We start from the raw sequence: 17528 nt of genomic DNA, 5'->3' as shown, positions 1-17528 counted from the left end.
TTTTGCTGTAAAATAATATTTGAAATTTTTTATGAATAATTAGGTAAAAAAAAAAATTAAAAAACAATAAAATTAATAAATGCATTAGAAACGATAGATACATACAGTGAGTCATAACTCACAACTCATAACTAAAACCATAGCTCCCACGTCAGAGCAGCAAACCCTCACGCCATTGTTTACTCAAGACTTGCTGTTTTCATCGCGCCGCCGTGCACCGCCGTGCACCACCGCCTTTCATCCCACATCGGAGAATTCCTCGGAAGATTAATCAATTCTTACCATTTTCCTCCTCAATCATCGCTCTTTGATTTACTCTTACCTATTCATTTTTCCGCCTACCCCCCACTCAACAAAATTCAAACATAAATTGATTAATTAATTAATTAATTAATTAATGGGACTAAAAGCTTGAGCCCCACTTCGGTTTATCTATGTTCTTTTGACTAAAGCTCCGATTTTTCTTTGAAAGGTACGTTTAATTTAATTCTTTATTATATGAGTAATTATTTTTGGGTTTTTGCATGAACTTCTTCTCTGTATTCATTTTCAATTACTTGGTTTTTTATTTGCTGTGCCTTGGTTTTGATTATGTAATCTGTCTGAAATTTAGGTTCACTTCCGAAATTGAATTTTCGTAGATTTATCTTTATACTGTTGGGGGTTTATTTGCCAGAAATAATTTTTTTGGGGGTTTTAATGAATGACACTGAGAATTGTTGTGTGTTCATCACTGTTTTAATTCAGTTCAGCTGTTGCAAATATTCTCGAAACCGGAATTTGTGTACGCATTAGTACAATAGACGAGATTCGAGAACAAGTCGAATATATGAATGATATCACTAGTTAAATTCAAGGTGCACTCGTAATCCTGACCTCATTTTGTCGTGATCTTGGATTACAAATGCTGGTCCGTCTCAACATACTAATTACTAAACGAAACCCGTAGCCTCGTTTTTACAAATGTTGACTCGGGTTTCTTCCGGAAGCTTTCGTAATTAATTTCTTAAGTAAGGAGGTTATTAAATCCCTAAGACGTTAGTTGCTTAAGTTCTTCGTTGTTTGTTTTAATGACTTAACCATTTAGAAGTTATATTTGGAGTGGCCGCTGATTTGCTTCGTTTTATATTCGTCTATTGTAGGTGCTCGGTTAAATTGTTTTTCTTCTTTGTTCGTATTTCTCTGCCATCTTCAGATATGGTTTTTGGTTACACTAAATATCTCGCATCGAAAAACGAGGACCGATGCTGCCTTGTTTGAAACCAGCCCCGTCAGCAAACAATCACATTTCAATTTCGTCACCTACTTCTCAAGGTAAATAAATCCCTTCGAAAATTCTTTCATTTCTATTACTCAAAAAGATATTTCAGTATTTCGATTAACATGTACATACAAACACGATTCAGGATATTCAGCGGACAATACGCCAACATCGAGTGTTCAACTCTCTCCGACCGTCAACCTCAGTCGAGAATTCACCCTCGCAGTCAAAACAAATTCTTACAACGAAATCCGAAAAACATTCGACCAAATTGCAAACACAGAACAAGTCGAATTCCACGAGGAAACTCAACTCTTGGACAAGGTTCTTAAACCGGGCCCCGCGCGTATTCTAGAAGCCATATCGCTGACTAGGCGCACCTCTCTCACTCATCTCATCGCCACATACTTCGAACACACCGAGCAAACTTCCCGTTTATGCCTCCTCCTCTACAACAGTATCCACCTTGCCCGCCTCCTGTACACCCCTGTACACAACCTTCTAGAAGACCTCGAGGAATATTCCCTCTCCGATTCCCAATGCAAGATTGCCTATAACGTCTTTCTCCAATTCGACTCGCACCTCGAAAACCCCTTCATCTCACCCAACTCGCGCAGCTTCAACGACATCCGCCGGTGCTTCTTACAGCTCAGGGAAAAGCTCGACCGCCGTCTCAAGAAGTCGAAGTCCAAGTCAACGAGGCCCGTATTGTGTTTCGTTGCGGGCCCCACGTGGGCCAGGAGCAAGAGGGATAGGGCCCGCAAGGCGCAGCTGGAGGCGGCGGCAAAGGGCGTCTACGTCATCCGTAATGACGTGGACACGATCGATCGATTGGTGGCGCGTTTGCATGCGGGGGTTGAAAACGACAGGCTGCTGGTACGGATGGGGGTGGAGAGGGGGGTGGATAGATACCCCATTGAAGAGATACTGAAGCAGCTTCGAAGAAATCGAGCCGGTTTTCTGAAACAGCTCGTGGATCTTGAGGAGCATTTGTTCCTCTGTTTTGCTGCTGTTAATCGATCAAGATCAATTCTTCTCCAAGAGATCTCTGCATCACACTAAGTAATCCCGTCTTCGAGAAAAGAAAAAAAAAAGACTCTTTTAACCCTGTTTAATTTGCATGCATGCATGCATATGTCGTTTCGATTAGGGCTCGTTTGGTAGCGATGGTTATAGATTAGATAGGATATGGTTGTAGTATTATAGGTGATGTGTTAGAAGTTGTGGTTAATTTCTAATATTAATGTTTACAAAAGAGAGGGTTATATTTGTCATTTTCCTTGGGGCTCGGAGATGTATGAGAAATGGAAATGTAATTGGATGAGCTAAGTGAGAAGTATTCATTTGTTACATCTTTTTTTATAAAACCTCACAATTTGTACTATTTTTAGACTGATATTTTTTAGGGCAAATTATGAACACCCTCGTTAGAAAAGGTCAAATTACGAAAAAACCTTCATATTTGGATAATTATAATTACCCTTCAAATATAAATTTTCTAACATGTCCATTCTTATAGTGTCAAATTCAACATAATTTTCTAAATTCCGTGGAATGTTCTCTAGTTTGTACTCGTTTTGTGCAGAAATGCAGTTTCTGATGCACTACAATCTGATATTTACAAGCCAATCGACACATTTTATCATCATCTTATTTTAAAATGTGGAGCTCGAATGGATAAAATGTATACAAACTGGAGAATATTTCACATAATCCAGAAGAATTATACTAAATTTGACACCGTAAGTTTAGACTTTCGCGCAAGAAAATTCATAGTTTGAGTGATTGTACTTACCCAAACAAGAGTTTTTTTTTTTTAATTTGACATTACAATAATTTACCCTATTTTTAGTATGATTTTTTTTTTTCTGATATACCGACGACTTGACTATAAAAAGTAAAAAAAAAATATTTTATTTAGCAGACAGAGAAGATATGAACAAATCCAACAAAGTTAAATTACGAAAGTGACATTCTGGTACAGTTGTTTATTATTACCGACCACGTTTTTGCCTCCTCGCATGCTCTTCTTCTTCCTCATGGTTTATCTACATGTACCTCGCGCTTCATCCATAGTACCTTGAGTGTACAGTTAGAAGAAAAGAAATAGAGCTTTGAATGAGAAGAAGAATCAAAGTCAAGCTTTCAACATCTCTCTCTCTCTCTCTCTCTCTTATTTAATACATCATTTCAAAATCAAAAAAAAAAAAAAATCGAAAATCCCATAATTCATTCTTCCTTTTCAACAAATTTTCTTCAACGAATTAATATTTCCATTTTTAAACCCCACTTTTTTAGCTGTAAAGATTCTCAGAAAAACACAAAAAAAAAAAAATTAATAATAAAATAAATCCCACTTCCCTCCCACTGAAAAATATTTCGATACCATAATTAAAATCTATGTTTAATCTCTGTCCCACCTTCTAATATGCAGAATTAGAATCGCAAATTCGTAACGCCACTTGTGTATAAATCTGTGAGATCTTGAAACCCTAGTTCAAATTCTGTATATATTATAATAATAATGCTGAGGCAAGGGCACAGAGGAGTGATAATCGACGGCGTAATGGTGCCGACCAAGATCCGGAAAAGGGGGAGCTCGTCCACGTCATCTTCATCTTCCAGAGTCTACAACTACAGGCTGAACAAGCGGGCCATTCTGGTGGGCAAGAATCGGGCCGGGTTAGGGATCGGACCCGGAAGATCCAGATCCAGCACACCGGCCCCTGCGTGGCGAACCGCCGCCTTGAGGGGCGCTGTCGACTCGCCCAAGTATTCCCAGAGTGGGAAATCGACCCGACCCGTTTCGGCCCGGAAGCTCGCCGCCACTCTCTGGGAGATGAACGAGATGCCTTCGCCGGAAATGAGCGAGGTTGATTCGGAGGTGATGAATCGGCGGCGGCAGCAGCAGAAGAAGAATGGAGGTAAGATTTTCCCCAAGAGAGAGAAAATGCAACCCGTTTGGGGGTTGCATACGGGTTCGGGTTCGGGTTATTTGCCACCCCATTTATCTGATCCATCTCACAGCCCGACAATTTCAGAGGTGAGTGATTGCATACTTGCATAAGGTTCATACCATAGTTTAATTTGAATAAAAATCTCTCATTTATTAAATAGAATATAACTAAATACCCCTTTTTCGATTTTGTAGAAAATGGATCGATCCGGAACCGGTAGCCGCCACCGGAGAAGAACACCGTCGATTTCGCAGATGCTTATGTCCGCCGCCGATCGGAATATCGGAGTTCATGATTCTATAAGCAATGCTAGTTTTATGGAGGTAAAGATCAAATTTTTATTTATTAGTTTTTTTATTTTTTTGAATTTTCTGTATAATATTAAAAATGTATGTATATATACGTATATATAAATCCAAAATTGCAGGTGGAGACTCGTTCCCGCCCCCAAACGTCGAACTCGTCGGTTACGAACTCCAGAAACCGTCTCAAAGACATAAGCAACGCATTGACCACTTCGAAAGAGCTCCTGAAAATCATCACCCGCGTGTGGGCCCAAGCGGGCCCACCCTCGTCCAGCCTATCACTCGTCTCGGCCCTCCACGCTGAGCTGGAGCGGGCCCGCCTCCAGGTCAACAACCTAATCCAAGACCCTCGTTCTGCTGAAGAGAAAACCTTGTGGAAAATTAAAGAAAAACAAGCAGTCGAAGCTGCGGTGGGCCCCATCGTTGATGAGCTGGCGGCGGAGCGGAAGTCGAGGCGGAGAGTCGAGAGCTTGAACAAAAAACTCGGGATTGAGTTAGCGGAAACGAAATCTTCGTTTGTTGAGTTGGTGAAGGAATTGGAGAGAGAGAAACGGGCGAGGGAGATAACGGAACGGGTTTGCGATGAGCTGGCGAGGAATATGGACGAGGATAGGGCAGAAGTGGAGAAGGAGAGAGAAATGCTCCAATTGGCTGATAAGTTGAGAGAGGAGAGAGTCCAGATGAAGCTGTCCGAGGCTAGGCATCAATTCGAGGAGAAGAATTCCGCCGTTAGTAAGCTGCGGAAGCAGCTAGAAGTTTTCCTCGGTACGAAAAATAAGCACGAGCTTCTAGAAGAACAAGATGATGATGATGATGTGGCATTGGAAGAAGATTCTTCAGCAGAAAGTGAGCTTCATTCGATCGAACCGAACAAGAATAATAATAATAAAGGGTACAAATGGTCTTCTCAAAAAATGAGTTCTCTTCGGAGAAGTGTGTCCGATGGAGTTGAACGGGGTTTTCGAGGAGAAGATTGTCACGAGGTCGAGAAGGAAGCTTTTAGAAGTGGTTGTGTTGAGGAGGGTCAGGGGGTCAACAAATCGGTCAAAGGTATCAAGGATAGGATATTATCGAGTTCTAGGTTTGTGTCGTCACCGTCGTCCAATCAAAAGGAGCACTCGTGGCCGTCGAGAGATCCATGTGGCGGTACGCCCGAGGAGAGATCTAGTGTTGTCCAAACAACGAGTTCGAAGTCGAAAAGTACAGGGGTCGTCAGAAGATCGAAACGGTGAATGTTATTTTAGCGTTGCTTGTTTCGAGAAATGTCGAGTAAGTTAACATCTTGTTGATTTGTAAGTTAACTATCTGGAAAATTGTGAAATGTTTCCTTTTTTATTGTACAGAAGAAGCATGTAAGCCAAGTTAAACATTATATGAAGCTTCGAAACCATGCTTAAGCAGAATGCTGTGGTAATTACGATAACCCCGTCATTTTATGTCGTATGTTATTAGAGGTGGAAATTGGAACGGAAATTTCCGGATTATGCCGATTTCTATCGGAAAATTTCTGATTTTGGAGCTACATTTTTCATCCAATAAGGGGTAAAATTGGAAATATCCGAAGAACATTCTAAGGAATCTTAAAGATTCCGGTAGTTTTGACACCGTAGGTGTGTACACGGTTATATAGTTAGGGGTGGCTAAATGTAATTATGAATTTTTTTTAATTTTTTTTTTGTAATTTGACCTTAGCCGATGTAGTTTGTATTTGTTCGCGGATTTGGTGACATTAATTATTTAAGAAAAATCACAAGATTTCAACGTTGAATATAATCACTACCATATTAAGATTAGCAGAACCTTCTGCAAGACAATAACCTTAATTTTGATTTGATTAGTGCCCCACCACTTATTTAGATGCTTAAACACAATAAATAAATTGTCATGATATTTTTTTACAGAGTTAAGGGTTAGGGTCATGCCTAACCCCATTGAATATGTTTCTCACAAAAATAAAAATTAAAAAATTAAATAAATAAAAAGGTCTTCATTGAACTTTGGAATTAACAAACAAGAGAAATTTGGAATTGATTTGTTTGTTACACTGAATCCAAAGGACAAGTCACATGCACATTGAAACTTTCCCCAAACAATTTAGTTAGTTGAACAAGTTAATTTTAGCGGCAAATTACGGCCGTCCCTGAGATAAAATTAATTTATGAACAAACTCCTCATATTTGGGTAATTATCTATATACTAAAAGATGTTTTCTTTTATAAGAGAATACGTAATTGCAAGGTCGGTTATAATTACTCAAATTATTTTTTTTCGTAATTTGACATAACCTGACCCCACCTTTCAATTACTTTGTGTCTAGAGTCACTAATTTTTTTTTAGTATGATTGCAATTTTCACAAGTAATCTACATAATTGTTCTAATAAAGGCTCCATTTTCCAATTTGGCACCAGCTAAGCTAAGATGTTTCCCACTCTACCCCAAATTTATATTCCCATTTTCTCAACCTATACTATATATCACACTAACTCATAATCTCTCTCTCTCTCTCTCTCTCTCTCTCTCTCTCTCTCTCTCTCTCTCTCTCTCTCTCACACACACACACACTAATGAGAGAGAAAATGGGAATGAATTGGGTAGTACTGTTATATTCATACGCAGTTTTAGCTCTGTTATTCACCAAAGCAGCAGAAGCAAAGATCATGACTACAACACCACATGGTTTCCCTTCTTCCATCATAATTCAGCCTGCAGCAGAACAACAACATGATCAACAGCTTTCTCTCTCCGACAAAGAATCAAATCAAATTTATTACAAAGAGAAGTTCTTCACACAGATTCTTGATCACTTCAACTACAACCCACAGAGCTACCACACATTCCAGCAAAGGTACTTAATCAACGACGAATACTGGGGTGGCCCCACCACTAATTCCCCCATCTTCGTCTACACCGGCAACGAAGGCCGCATCGACTGGTTCGCACAAAACACCGGTTTCATGTTCGAAACCGCTCCCCGTTTCAATGCCCTACTTGTTTTCATCGAGGTATGTATACATATATATTGTTATCAGTATATTTGCCTATGAAAATCTACTCGATCGTTGTTCTGTTGAGACAGATTAATTGTTAAGACATTTGTTGTTGCAACGTAATTCTTATGTGGATACAAAATTGAACTAGTGGAAATTAAACAGAATAAAAAAACACAAGAATTTAATGTGGTTCGGATACAAATCTCATATATATAGTTGAAAATTGAATTTTGCAGCATAGGTATTACGGGAAGTCGGTGCCGTTTGGCGGGAATAAAGAGACGGCGTACGCGAATTCGTCGACGCTCGGTTATCTGAGCTCAGCGCAGGCGCTGGCGGACTACGCCGCGGTGATACTTGATCTGAAGAATAATTTGACGGCGGCCGATTCGCCGGTGGTGGTGTTCGGAGGCTCCTACGGTGGAAGTATGGCCGTATTTATAATATTCTTTACTTTCTATATATATGCATTCACAAAACAACGAAAAACATTGAGCTGGATTTCTTGAGATTGGGAATAATAATAATAAAATATATAATTAATTAATTAATCATATATAATTACGATAAATTATTAAAGCTCATGAAATTCCACTCAGTGTGTGTATGTGTGTGTGTGTGCAGTGCTGGCAGCATGGTTGAGATTGAAGTACCCGCATGTGGCTATAGGAGCTTTGGCTTCTTCTGCACCAATTCTCAACTTTGACAATATCACTTCTTCATTTACTTTCAATAATATCATCACTCAAGATTTTAGGGTATGTATGTACACAACTTTTTTATTTACTTAATTTTTTTGATATTTATTTTACAATTTCAATGACGAATTATTTACTATATTCCAATTTTGCCCTTACTATACGATCATCGATAATTTCAAAACGTTGGTTCTCGACTTCTCTATAGTTAGTCGGAATGGACATCTTAGTCATATTATATATATGTTTTTTTTTTAATATCCGTACATATTTATTATATTTTTTATATTTGTGTACAAAAAACGGCACTTAATTTGAAACTGAAAGTTTTTCAGATCGAAAATAAATAAATCAATAAATAAAAACAATCATCATACAGTAAGATTTAACATTTTGCATATAAATTAGATTTAACTTAGGATAAGGTTACTAGCTATTTTAGAATAGACTTCTCTAACAAGAAAACAAAAAATGGGGACCGGAAATTGGGAAGAATTAATTGCAATATTTGTGACATTTCGGGTAATTTAATTTAATTTGATTTTTGAATTTATTTTTTAATTTAATTGCAATATTTTTGAATTTATTTTTCGGGTGCCGAAAAAATAGAGTGAGAGTGAGAATTGTTACAAGGTGATCAAACGATCATGGCAAGAAATCGAAGAGACAGCAGCAAAACCTGGAGGATTAGAGATTCTCCGAAAATCATTCAAAATATGCAAGTAAGAAATTATTTTCGATAGCGAAATCATTTTTTCTCTATTTATTTAATTTTATATACATATATAATATTTTAAAAAAAAAAATATATATATATATATATATATATATATATATATATATATATATATATATATATATATATATATATATATATATATATATATATATATATATATATATATATATATAAATGGACAGGAATTATATGAGCACAGACTATCTTGAAGGTTGGCTTGGTACAGCCTATACTTACACTGCCATGACAGATTATCCAACTCCCACCAATTTCCTTAATCCCATGCCTGCTTATCCTGTTAAACAGGTACTAATTATATATGATTAATCCGGTTTATTAATTATTAATTATGATTAATAAAAAATTTCCAAGCTTTTATTTAACTTTTTTTTTTATAATAAAAATAGAAGTTTATATAATTTATTATTTTGTATAAAAATTAAGACTATGGAACCTCATATTTTGTAAAAAAAATTCAAGCTGTTTTCTTAATTAATTGTTTATTTATTAATTATTTTATATTTATAAAAAGAAATGATTTTTTTAATTAAATCTTAAAAGAAATATTGAATGCAGATGTGCAAGGCAATCGATGATCCAAAGAGTGGGAATAACACCTTCGAGAAATTATACGCTGCGGCAAGCATTTACTACAACTACACAGGCAATGCCAAGTGTTTCAACCTCGTTGATCGTTCCGATCCACATGGGATCCGACCCGGGTGGAATTGGCAGGTACCAAATTTTTAAATCCGACCCTGATTAATACTAGATATAATCCAACGAACCAAACTTCTTACTAAGTGTGTATGTTTGTGTGTGATTATTTCAGGCATGTACGGAGATGATTTTGCTTACAGACGGCAACACAGAGGACAGTATATTCCCAGCATCTAACTATAGTTACAATGACCGATTACAGTATTGCAAGTCTAATTACGACATTGACCCTAGGCCCACCTGGATCCCCACCGAATTCGGAGCCCGTGTGAGTATCCATCTTGGGCCCGGCCCAATTTAAAGTCGTGTTTTATTTGCGAAAAAATGAATATCTTTCTTTTGCAGCATATTCACCGAGTTCTCAAGCGCTTTGGAAGCAATATCATCTTCTTTAATGGTCTAAGGGATCCATGGAGCGGTGGAGGGTTCGTTGTTTCGCCTTTTTCTCTCTCACACACTAACACACACACACACACACATATGTATATATAAATAACGTCGTGCTTTCAATCATTATCGATGCAGGGTGCTCAAAGATATATCCAAAAGTGTAGTTGCAATTGTTGCAAAAGAAGGTAATTTAGGAAAAAAATCAAAAAAATATATTTCGTATTATTTTTCATGCAAGATATCTCTTTATAAATAAATGAAATTAATTTGACGAATAGGTGCGCACCACGTGGACCTAAGATTCTCAACAAGGGAAGATCCAGAGTGGCTTAGAGAGGTGAGGAAAAGAGAAGTACATATCATCTCAAATTGGCTCTCTCAATACTATCACACTTTGGCTGATTTCTCATAAATCATAATTAATTAATTATTAGTTATATTAATCTTTTATACATACACATGACATCAAGTTATATAATGCCATTCCATCTCAAACTTCTTATTGATTTGGCCTCATAATTATCAAATGTAATAATTAAGGATGTTTCAATTCGTACACTCCTCTTGCAATAAAAGAATGTGCTAATTAAATGTCTGTTCAATTTTGCTCAACGTAAATATTTTTCAAAATAAAAGTAAGAGAGAAGTACATGGAAATATCTCCTAGATTTGCATTTTGATGGGGTCAATTAGGAGAAATTGTATTATTGGGCCTTATTCATATTTATTTGGGCCGAATATGCTAAAATGATCCATCGACAATAGGTCGGGCTTGTGGTCTAGAAAAAGAGGTCGGTTCGGAAATGTGTATGTAGAGGAGCTCGGTATTCGGAGGAAGAAGAACAAACGAGTTCAGTTACATCATGAGCGTTCGTTCGGTTATGTCTTTGGCAAGACTGTCGTTCACATATTGTTTAGGTCTTTTGCATCGAAGATATGAAATCTAGGGTAAATCGAGGAATCTGATTTATCAAGGATTGTAAATTAAGTTTAAATCAATTACCAATTTTTGTGAATTAAACTGACACGTTTTATGATCTCAATTTAATAAAACAGTAAAACGAAGATGAAGAACACTCGAGATTACACACTTAAGGGAACGTTTGTATATTATGCTAGAGCCCCAACCACTATATTTTATTACAATAGGGCCCTCAAATATAAATATTAAAAAAAATGCAAATGGAGCTCAACTTTTATACAAAAAATAATATAATATAATATTCACACTTGTACTATTAATACACAAAATAAAAAAATATTACCAATTTTTTTTTTTAATTTTATTTAAAAATTTATAATAAAGACCCGAAATTTATTTTTTTACCTAAAGCCCCATGTATGTTTGAGCGGGCCATGCCCATGTATATATATACATAATTTAAAAACGTGGTGATATGTTAGAAACATTTTCTTCCCACTGTTGTAATTAAAGTTAGCCCAAGAATATGACAGCTAGACAATTTATTCAATTCACAGAGGAAACATGAACCGGGTTTATGCGTCTCCAATCATATTGTGGCCGGGTCAAGTAATTCAAAAGTTAATTATACGTTACTCCCTCTGTTTTGAATTAATAATAGTTTTTGGAGAATTTTCTTTTTTTATTAATATTTGTCACGAACCCTTAAATTTCAATTATTTGAAACGGGCTGTGCAATATATGCTAGGCTTAGTTTAATTTCGTTACGATTTTTCAATCAGAAATATTAAATGGCGTTTCAAATCTACTAATATCGTTTTGACATGGAACGATATTTTGACCATATAATAGTCTGATTTTGGTAGAATTCACAGCATGAAAGTTATAGTCAATTTGAATTAGCTTTCTAATTCAACTCGAGTCGCCTAAATTGGATGCAGCGTGAAAAAGTTGTGCGTGAATTAGTGAGATTTTGAAATTTACATATCTCATAACATCAAAGTTGTAGGAGGTATTGTTTATCGATTCATTCATATATTTCCTATCCGACATGCAATCATGATGATTCAATTTGAATTAGAATGCTAATTTAAAGAACTACAAATTCTGTGTTCAGTGATTTGCGAAATTCGGACTAACCAATGACCAAAAATAATGTTGAAGTCGAAACAGTATTACTAAAACATAAACCATAATTTTTCAAATCCCGTTTTGAAATTATGACAGCGTGACTCCATATTGTTGTATGCAATGTAATAACTAAAAAAAAAAAGAAGTGGGCCTAAAAATTACAGTGTGCAGGAATTTGGGTATGGATCTAGTGGACCCGGTTTTCAGAAAAGTCCACTACCCGCTTCTGATCCACTAGTGGGTCGGATTCCATTTTTTAAGGACCACTTCCATTCTTATTAATTAATTTAAAAAAAAAAAAAACTTGTTGACGTGGCTACTTTCGCATCGATTTATATATATTAATTAACTAGTATTTATAATCGTGCGATTCTGGGGATAACATTTAAAAAATGAAAAAAAAATTAAAAAAAATTTAATACGTAACAATAACAGTTTTAATAAAAAATATATAACACTAGTATAATATAAATTTTATTAGTGATATTTTTAAATAGCGTTTACTTTGATTTTAGTTGCGAATTTAAAAAAAAATGTGAATCATGCAAATCGAATGTGCTACTAGCCCCACTATTAAGTAAGTAAAACTTTATAGCGGTAACCAAACGAGTTCTGAAAAAATAGAAAATTATGCCGCCATATATACAGTAAGTATATGTGTACTTCTATTCATATTTAATGTTTGACTTATAATCTAGAAGGAAAATATATTTAAGTTTTAACTTTTTACAACTTTTTTTGTGCGTATAGTTTTCTTACACTTTTCAATAATATATTTGGCGGAAAGTGATGTATGATGCATTTTGGAACGAGACATATAATTTGAAGCTCGTACCATATTTAATTATGCACATGCGATTGCGCAAATTAGTGGATGTAAATGAACTGAGCCGAGGCGATTGTATGAATATTCATTTTTTTTTTGTTTATCGAGCTTTAAAATTTGTGATCTGATAAACAATCAGGTCGAGAACTCAAACTAACTTCAATCAAATCGATCACAATTCAGGATCGAGTAGCAAAAATTGTTTAGGCATATTTTATATAAAAAAGAAATTCTAATTGAGATCTATTGAGTCAATCTTTATAATTTATGGAACAAATTAAACCGAGTTTGAACGAACTTTAACTATCGATCGCGGATCGAATATTTATTTTTAATGGCCCTTACCTGATCTTTGAAGTCTTTTTATATGGTAGTTAATGACATCACATTACATAATCCATACTAACCTAAAATAAATTCATTATCAATTTTGAAAATAAAATAAAGTACAATTAATTAAATTATGCCACATGGGGAGTGATTTATTGATTAATGTTATTATGTTGACCATAACACCTTTTTGACACTTCTCAAAATTAAAATAATATTATTGTGTGGTGATGCATTAGCATTTAAAATTTCACATTATATAACACCAATCTCAATATTATTCTTTTCAAAAATAAGAAAATTAATTAGCTAGCATACGATATCTAATGTTTGAAATTGTATAATACTTGTCGACGAATATTATTATCTTGGACACAAAATAAGGTTTAAAAAATAATTGAATCTTTAGTACAATAAATCAAGATCCTATAATTCCGACATGCCTTGTACTTAAATGTGCAATTATATATAATTTGTGTGACACAAATGCAGATGCGTATCAAACTTAGGATTATGATACATTATAAGTTTTGGTAACTATTTTTTACATTGAACTGCTACAATCTGAATAACCAATGCCCCAATGATAACTTATTTATTATTTAAAATACTATATAATTGCAACCAAATGCTTCGTCTTTAGTGGTTTCACGTGTATTATCTCTAAATTATATCAATTATAGATGAAATTAAATAACTTTTCATTAAGCACACATACACATAGGTGTGTGTTGGTGTGTTTATCAGCAAATTTAAGATTAATAATTATATAATATAAATAATCAGTTGTAGCATCTAATTTTTTCAAAATCTACAAGATCGAAGATGAAAGAAGTAGATATACATATAGACATATATACATATACTGCTAAACCCAGACTAACAAAGTATGACAAATTCAATCTACAAAATATTAAGAAATTTGAACTAGAGTCATTGATTTTACACTATTTTTACTCCACCACCACCGTAATTAGACCCCCCTTAATTAAAAACAGAGGAATATCTTAGTGTAGAAGTCATTACATATAGACTTATTTAAATATAAATATATATATATATATATATATATATATATATATATATATATATATATATATATATATATATATATATATAAAAAAAAAAAAAAAGAGAGGTTGTTACTAACATGGAGCTTAATTATAAAGTCCGTATAGATAGATACATATATATACATATAATTTGTCGGATATCTGCTCGTAATTTGGACCCTCAATGACTAAGCATGTTTTCTGACTTTTTAGCAAAATTAAACGTAACCACCGATCATTTCTTTCATCAATTAATATCATGCTGCATGTGATCACTGTTACATTACACACACTCTTACGTGTACGTACCTCTCTCTTTATATTTTGTGTGTGTGAGAGAGAGAAAATAAATTATCAAATAAATAAAATATTTATATATAAAAAAAACACACACACACACATTAATACATCCCCACACCCCAACAACCTCTATAATATTATTACTACGTTTGTTTGCTTTCGTTTCTGTCGATACATTTGACAAGCTAACCCCCCCCTTTCTCTCTCTACACACACATGTGTGTTTAGAGAGAGAGAGAGAGAGAGAATACACCTGGAATTTGAGGTGAGCTTTTGTCTGAGTCTGCTAACAAACACAGATATACATACATATACATATACATATATATAAAAATATATAAATGAAATGAGATGGGACCCACGGAAATGATAAGATCATAAAATAAATAATAAATTGGGAAAGGGATAGGGACAGAAGTGAGAGGTGCCCGTAATTAATGTGACAGCAAATATGGGACTCAACTAATTAATTATTTTTTAAATGAATAAAATAAATCCCAATTTGAGGTTATAATTGGAACACGAACAAACTATCTAAAGGCGGTCCTATTATTAATTTATTTATGTATATATATATATATATTGGATCCTAAGCTTATCTCAACTCATCTAAAAATTTATTTTTATTTATTTTATTTATTATTATATATTGGAAATGCCAATATGGATTCCATGCATTATTTGTTTATTTATTGTTATTTTTACTGTCATTTCTCGTTTTAAATTAGGAAAGGTGATTGAGTTTCTATTATTTATGTTGTATTGTCATGCGTGACATATTATTTTTTTTGTTTTGAGTACGTTGGTAATTAATACATATTCATGCGACACCAGATTGAATTATTTATTTATTTTATTTCTTGCTAACTTTGATGTTCATTCATTTTATTTTTCGTCTCGTTAGGCAAAAAATGATTTGAATTTCCAATATATATATATATATATATATATATATATATATATATATATATATATATATATATATATATATATATATATGGGTAAATTACAAACACCCCCTAAGGTATGGTCAAATTACAAAAACACCCCTCTTGTTTGGATAATTACAACCACCCCTCAACTCCTCAAATTTTTAGTAGAATCTTCGAGATTATATGGAATATTATCACTTGTGTACCCGTTTTATCCCATTCAAACTCTACATTATGGAGCAAGATGATCATAATATGTGATTTTTAGCTTGTATATATCAGTTTGTGGTGCATCGGAAACTGTATTTTTACACAAAACGAGTACAAACTAGAGCACATTCCACGAAATCTAGATGATTATGTTGAATTTGGCACAATAAGGGTGGAGGTATAAGAAAAAAATCATAGTTGAGGGGTAGATGTAATTATCCAAACAAGAGGGGGATTTTTGTAATTTGACCATACCTCAGGGAGGTGTTTGTAATTTACCCTATATATATATATGGTATAGTCATGCCTGACATATTTGTTGTTTTAATTTTGTTCATTAATGAACAACACTATATATAGTATGTGTGTGTCTATGTAATATTACGTAATTGAGCATCTCTAATGGGAAATATTAAAAAAAAATAAAAAAATAAAAACATCAAATGATCTAGGCGGTGAGAGGAAATAGATCGACAAGGGTTCGAGACCAACTTTATTCGAAGCGAAACGAAGCAAAAATCAATTAAGCTCATCAGCTTCCCCTTTAACCAATGTCGGATTTCGTCAATCCGAGTCGTCGTTTAGGCACTCGAAAGTTCGCACTCGAAAGTTAGAGAAAACTTGGATTGCATTTGTGCCATTTACCGAATGAAGAAGTCTAGTAGAATTAGGTTTTATCTGGTTTTTACTATTTTTGGATTTCTTCTATATTTTCATGAAGTTTTTTAGTCTCTATTTGTTTCTCTAGTATATAAAATATGTTTTTTAGGGTTTGATTTAATTATGTGTGGAAATTAGAACGGAATTTTAAAAAACCGTTTACTTCAATCCGGCTACTACCGATTTCGGAACAATAATTTAAAAAAAAAAAAAAAACAACACTTATAATATTAATACCATTATGCATTTTTGATATGCCTATTTGGGCCGGCCAATGGCCTACGATTTATTTATTCACTGGGTCACTAGCCTAATATGGAAGACCACTACTACTGATGCCCAATCACCTTCAACTAAGGTTTGAGCCCGACAATCTCAACTAGTTAAGCTTCAGCCCAATCGACAAGGTATAAATAGTACGTTTTATTGTTCCCAGCAATCCAAGTGTTTACTTTCTCTCTACAATCTCCACGATTCGTACGTCTGACTTGAGCGTCGGAGGGGTTTTCGCCGGATCAACCCTTTGCTTAGTTTATGTGTGTTCTATTCGCAGGACTCTCAGGACCATCTAGTTCGTGAGCCAGTGATCCACTCTGCTCTCTCAACTGATTTTACTCCACTATCTAAGGTGATCTACTATTTAGCATCATCGGTTTTATATTATGGTTGACAAAAAATTAGCATTTTAAATTTTTGATTATGAAACAAGTTTATTCATTTCTATTTCAGAAATTTCGATTTCTGATGTTTCTGAAATTGTTTGAAACGAAATTGGAATTGATTTTTAACTTCCAATAGTTTTTTTCTTCCAAGTGTGTTAATTCCGATCAGATTCGTGCAATTTCTGAAAGGTATTGGGGTGTAATAAAATTTGAAGTGTGTTTTCTATGATAACATTAATAAAATAAGCATGAATTAAAGATATTGGGTGAGTGATATTGGGGTCGGAAGGATAGTATTATGTTGATATTCAATTTTATTTTGGTACGGATAATGGTCATTCAAAAATTATTTCTATTTCCAGATAAAGATATAAAGATTTAAAGAAATAAGTGAAATTGTGAATTTGTGTATTTAAATGAGAGTGTCGAGGGGTGACAAATG

General features: G+C 34.3%; 3 protein-coding genes across 5 annotated transcripts; all 3 read left to right on the top strand.

Moving 5' to 3' along the window:
* The first annotated feature begins 4 nt into the window (after positions 1–4).
* On the top strand, positions 5–2628 carry LOC105949924 (UPF0496 protein At3g19330). Of its 3 annotated transcripts, none has more exons than XM_012973230.2 (3): positions 5–472; positions 1143–1314; positions 1407–2628. In XM_012973230.2, the coding sequence occupies exons 2-3, from the start codon at positions 1245–1247 to the stop codon at positions 2321–2323; spliced, it is 987 nt and encodes a 328-aa protein (XP_012828684.1). In that variant the 5' UTR covers positions 5–472; positions 1143–1244; the 3' UTR covers positions 2324–2628. The 3 variants fall into 3 exon arrangements, with proteins under 3 accessions (XP_012828684.1, XP_088680528.1, XP_088680527.1); XM_088824402.1 differs by having other exon boundaries at positions 95–472; positions 1196–1314; XM_088824401.1 differs by lacking the exon at positions 5–472 and adding an exon at positions 538–1010.
* A 1009-nt stretch (positions 2629–3637) lies between these two features.
* LOC105950017 (uncharacterized) lies at positions 3638–5926 on the top strand. Its single transcript, XM_088823741.1, has 4 exons — positions 3638–4304; positions 4413–4541; positions 4646–5792; positions 5867–5926. Exons 1-3 carry the CDS (start codon positions 3786–3788, stop codon positions 5753–5755), a joined length of 1758 nt encoding a protein of 585 aa, XP_088679867.1. The 5' UTR covers positions 3638–3785; the 3' UTR covers positions 5756–5792; positions 5867–5926.
* Positions 5927–6922: 996 nt separating this feature from the next.
* LOC105950023 (uncharacterized) lies at positions 6923–10652 on the top strand. Its single transcript, XM_012973344.2, has 10 exons — positions 6923–7526; positions 7751–7940; positions 8139–8272; positions 8822–8934; positions 9134–9257; positions 9528–9686; positions 9784–9939; positions 10017–10096; positions 10197–10246; positions 10340–10652. Exons 1-10 carry the CDS (start codon positions 7089–7091, stop codon positions 10471–10473), a joined length of 1578 nt encoding a protein of 525 aa, XP_012828798.2. The 5' UTR covers positions 6923–7088; the 3' UTR covers positions 10474–10652.
* The last annotated feature ends 6876 nt before the right edge of the window (positions 10653–17528 follow it).

This window comes from Erythranthe guttata, chromosome 10, assembly GCF_056151865.1.
Source record: "Erythranthe guttata isolate IM_541 chromosome 10, IM_541, whole genome shotgun sequence".
Lineage (NCBI taxonomy): Eukaryota > Viridiplantae > Streptophyta > Magnoliopsida > Lamiales > Phrymaceae > Erythranthe > Erythranthe guttata.
The sequence above is the reverse complement of the archived record's forward strand: the minus strand, read 5'-3'. Positions and strand labels throughout refer to the sequence as shown.

Excerpts from the sequence above, each read along its gene's own strand:
- LOC105949924 (XM_012973230.2), top strand. The coding sequence starts at position 1,245 with ATGCTGCCTTGTTTGAAACCAGCCCCGTCAGCAAACAATCACATTTCA. Across the intron at positions 1,315-1,406 it reads TTCGTCACCTACTTCTCAAG|GATATTCAGCGGACAATACG; the intron begins GTAAATAAATCC and ends AACACGATTCAG.
- LOC105950017 (XM_088823741.1), top strand. The coding sequence starts at position 3,786 with ATGCTGAGGCAAGGGCACAGAGGAGTGATAATCGACGGCGTAATGGTG. Across the intron at positions 4,305-4,412 it reads ACAGCCCGACAATTTCAGAG|AAAATGGATCGATCCGGAAC; the intron begins GTGAGTGATTGC and ends TCGATTTTGTAG. Across the intron at positions 4,542-4,645 it reads GCAATGCTAGTTTTATGGAG|GTGGAGACTCGTTCCCGCCC; the intron begins GTAAAGATCAAA and ends CCAAAATTGCAG.
- LOC105950023 (XM_012973344.2), top strand. The coding sequence starts at position 7,089 with ATGAGAGAGAAAATGGGAATGAATTGGGTAGTACTGTTATATTCATAC. Across the intron at positions 7,941-8,138 it reads CGGAGGCTCCTACGGTGGAA|TGCTGGCAGCATGGTTGAGA; the intron begins GTATGGCCGTAT and ends GTGTGTGTGCAG. Across the intron at positions 10,097-10,196 it reads GATCCATGGAGCGGTGGAGG|GGTGCTCAAAGATATATCCA; the intron begins GTTCGTTGTTTC and ends TTATCGATGCAG.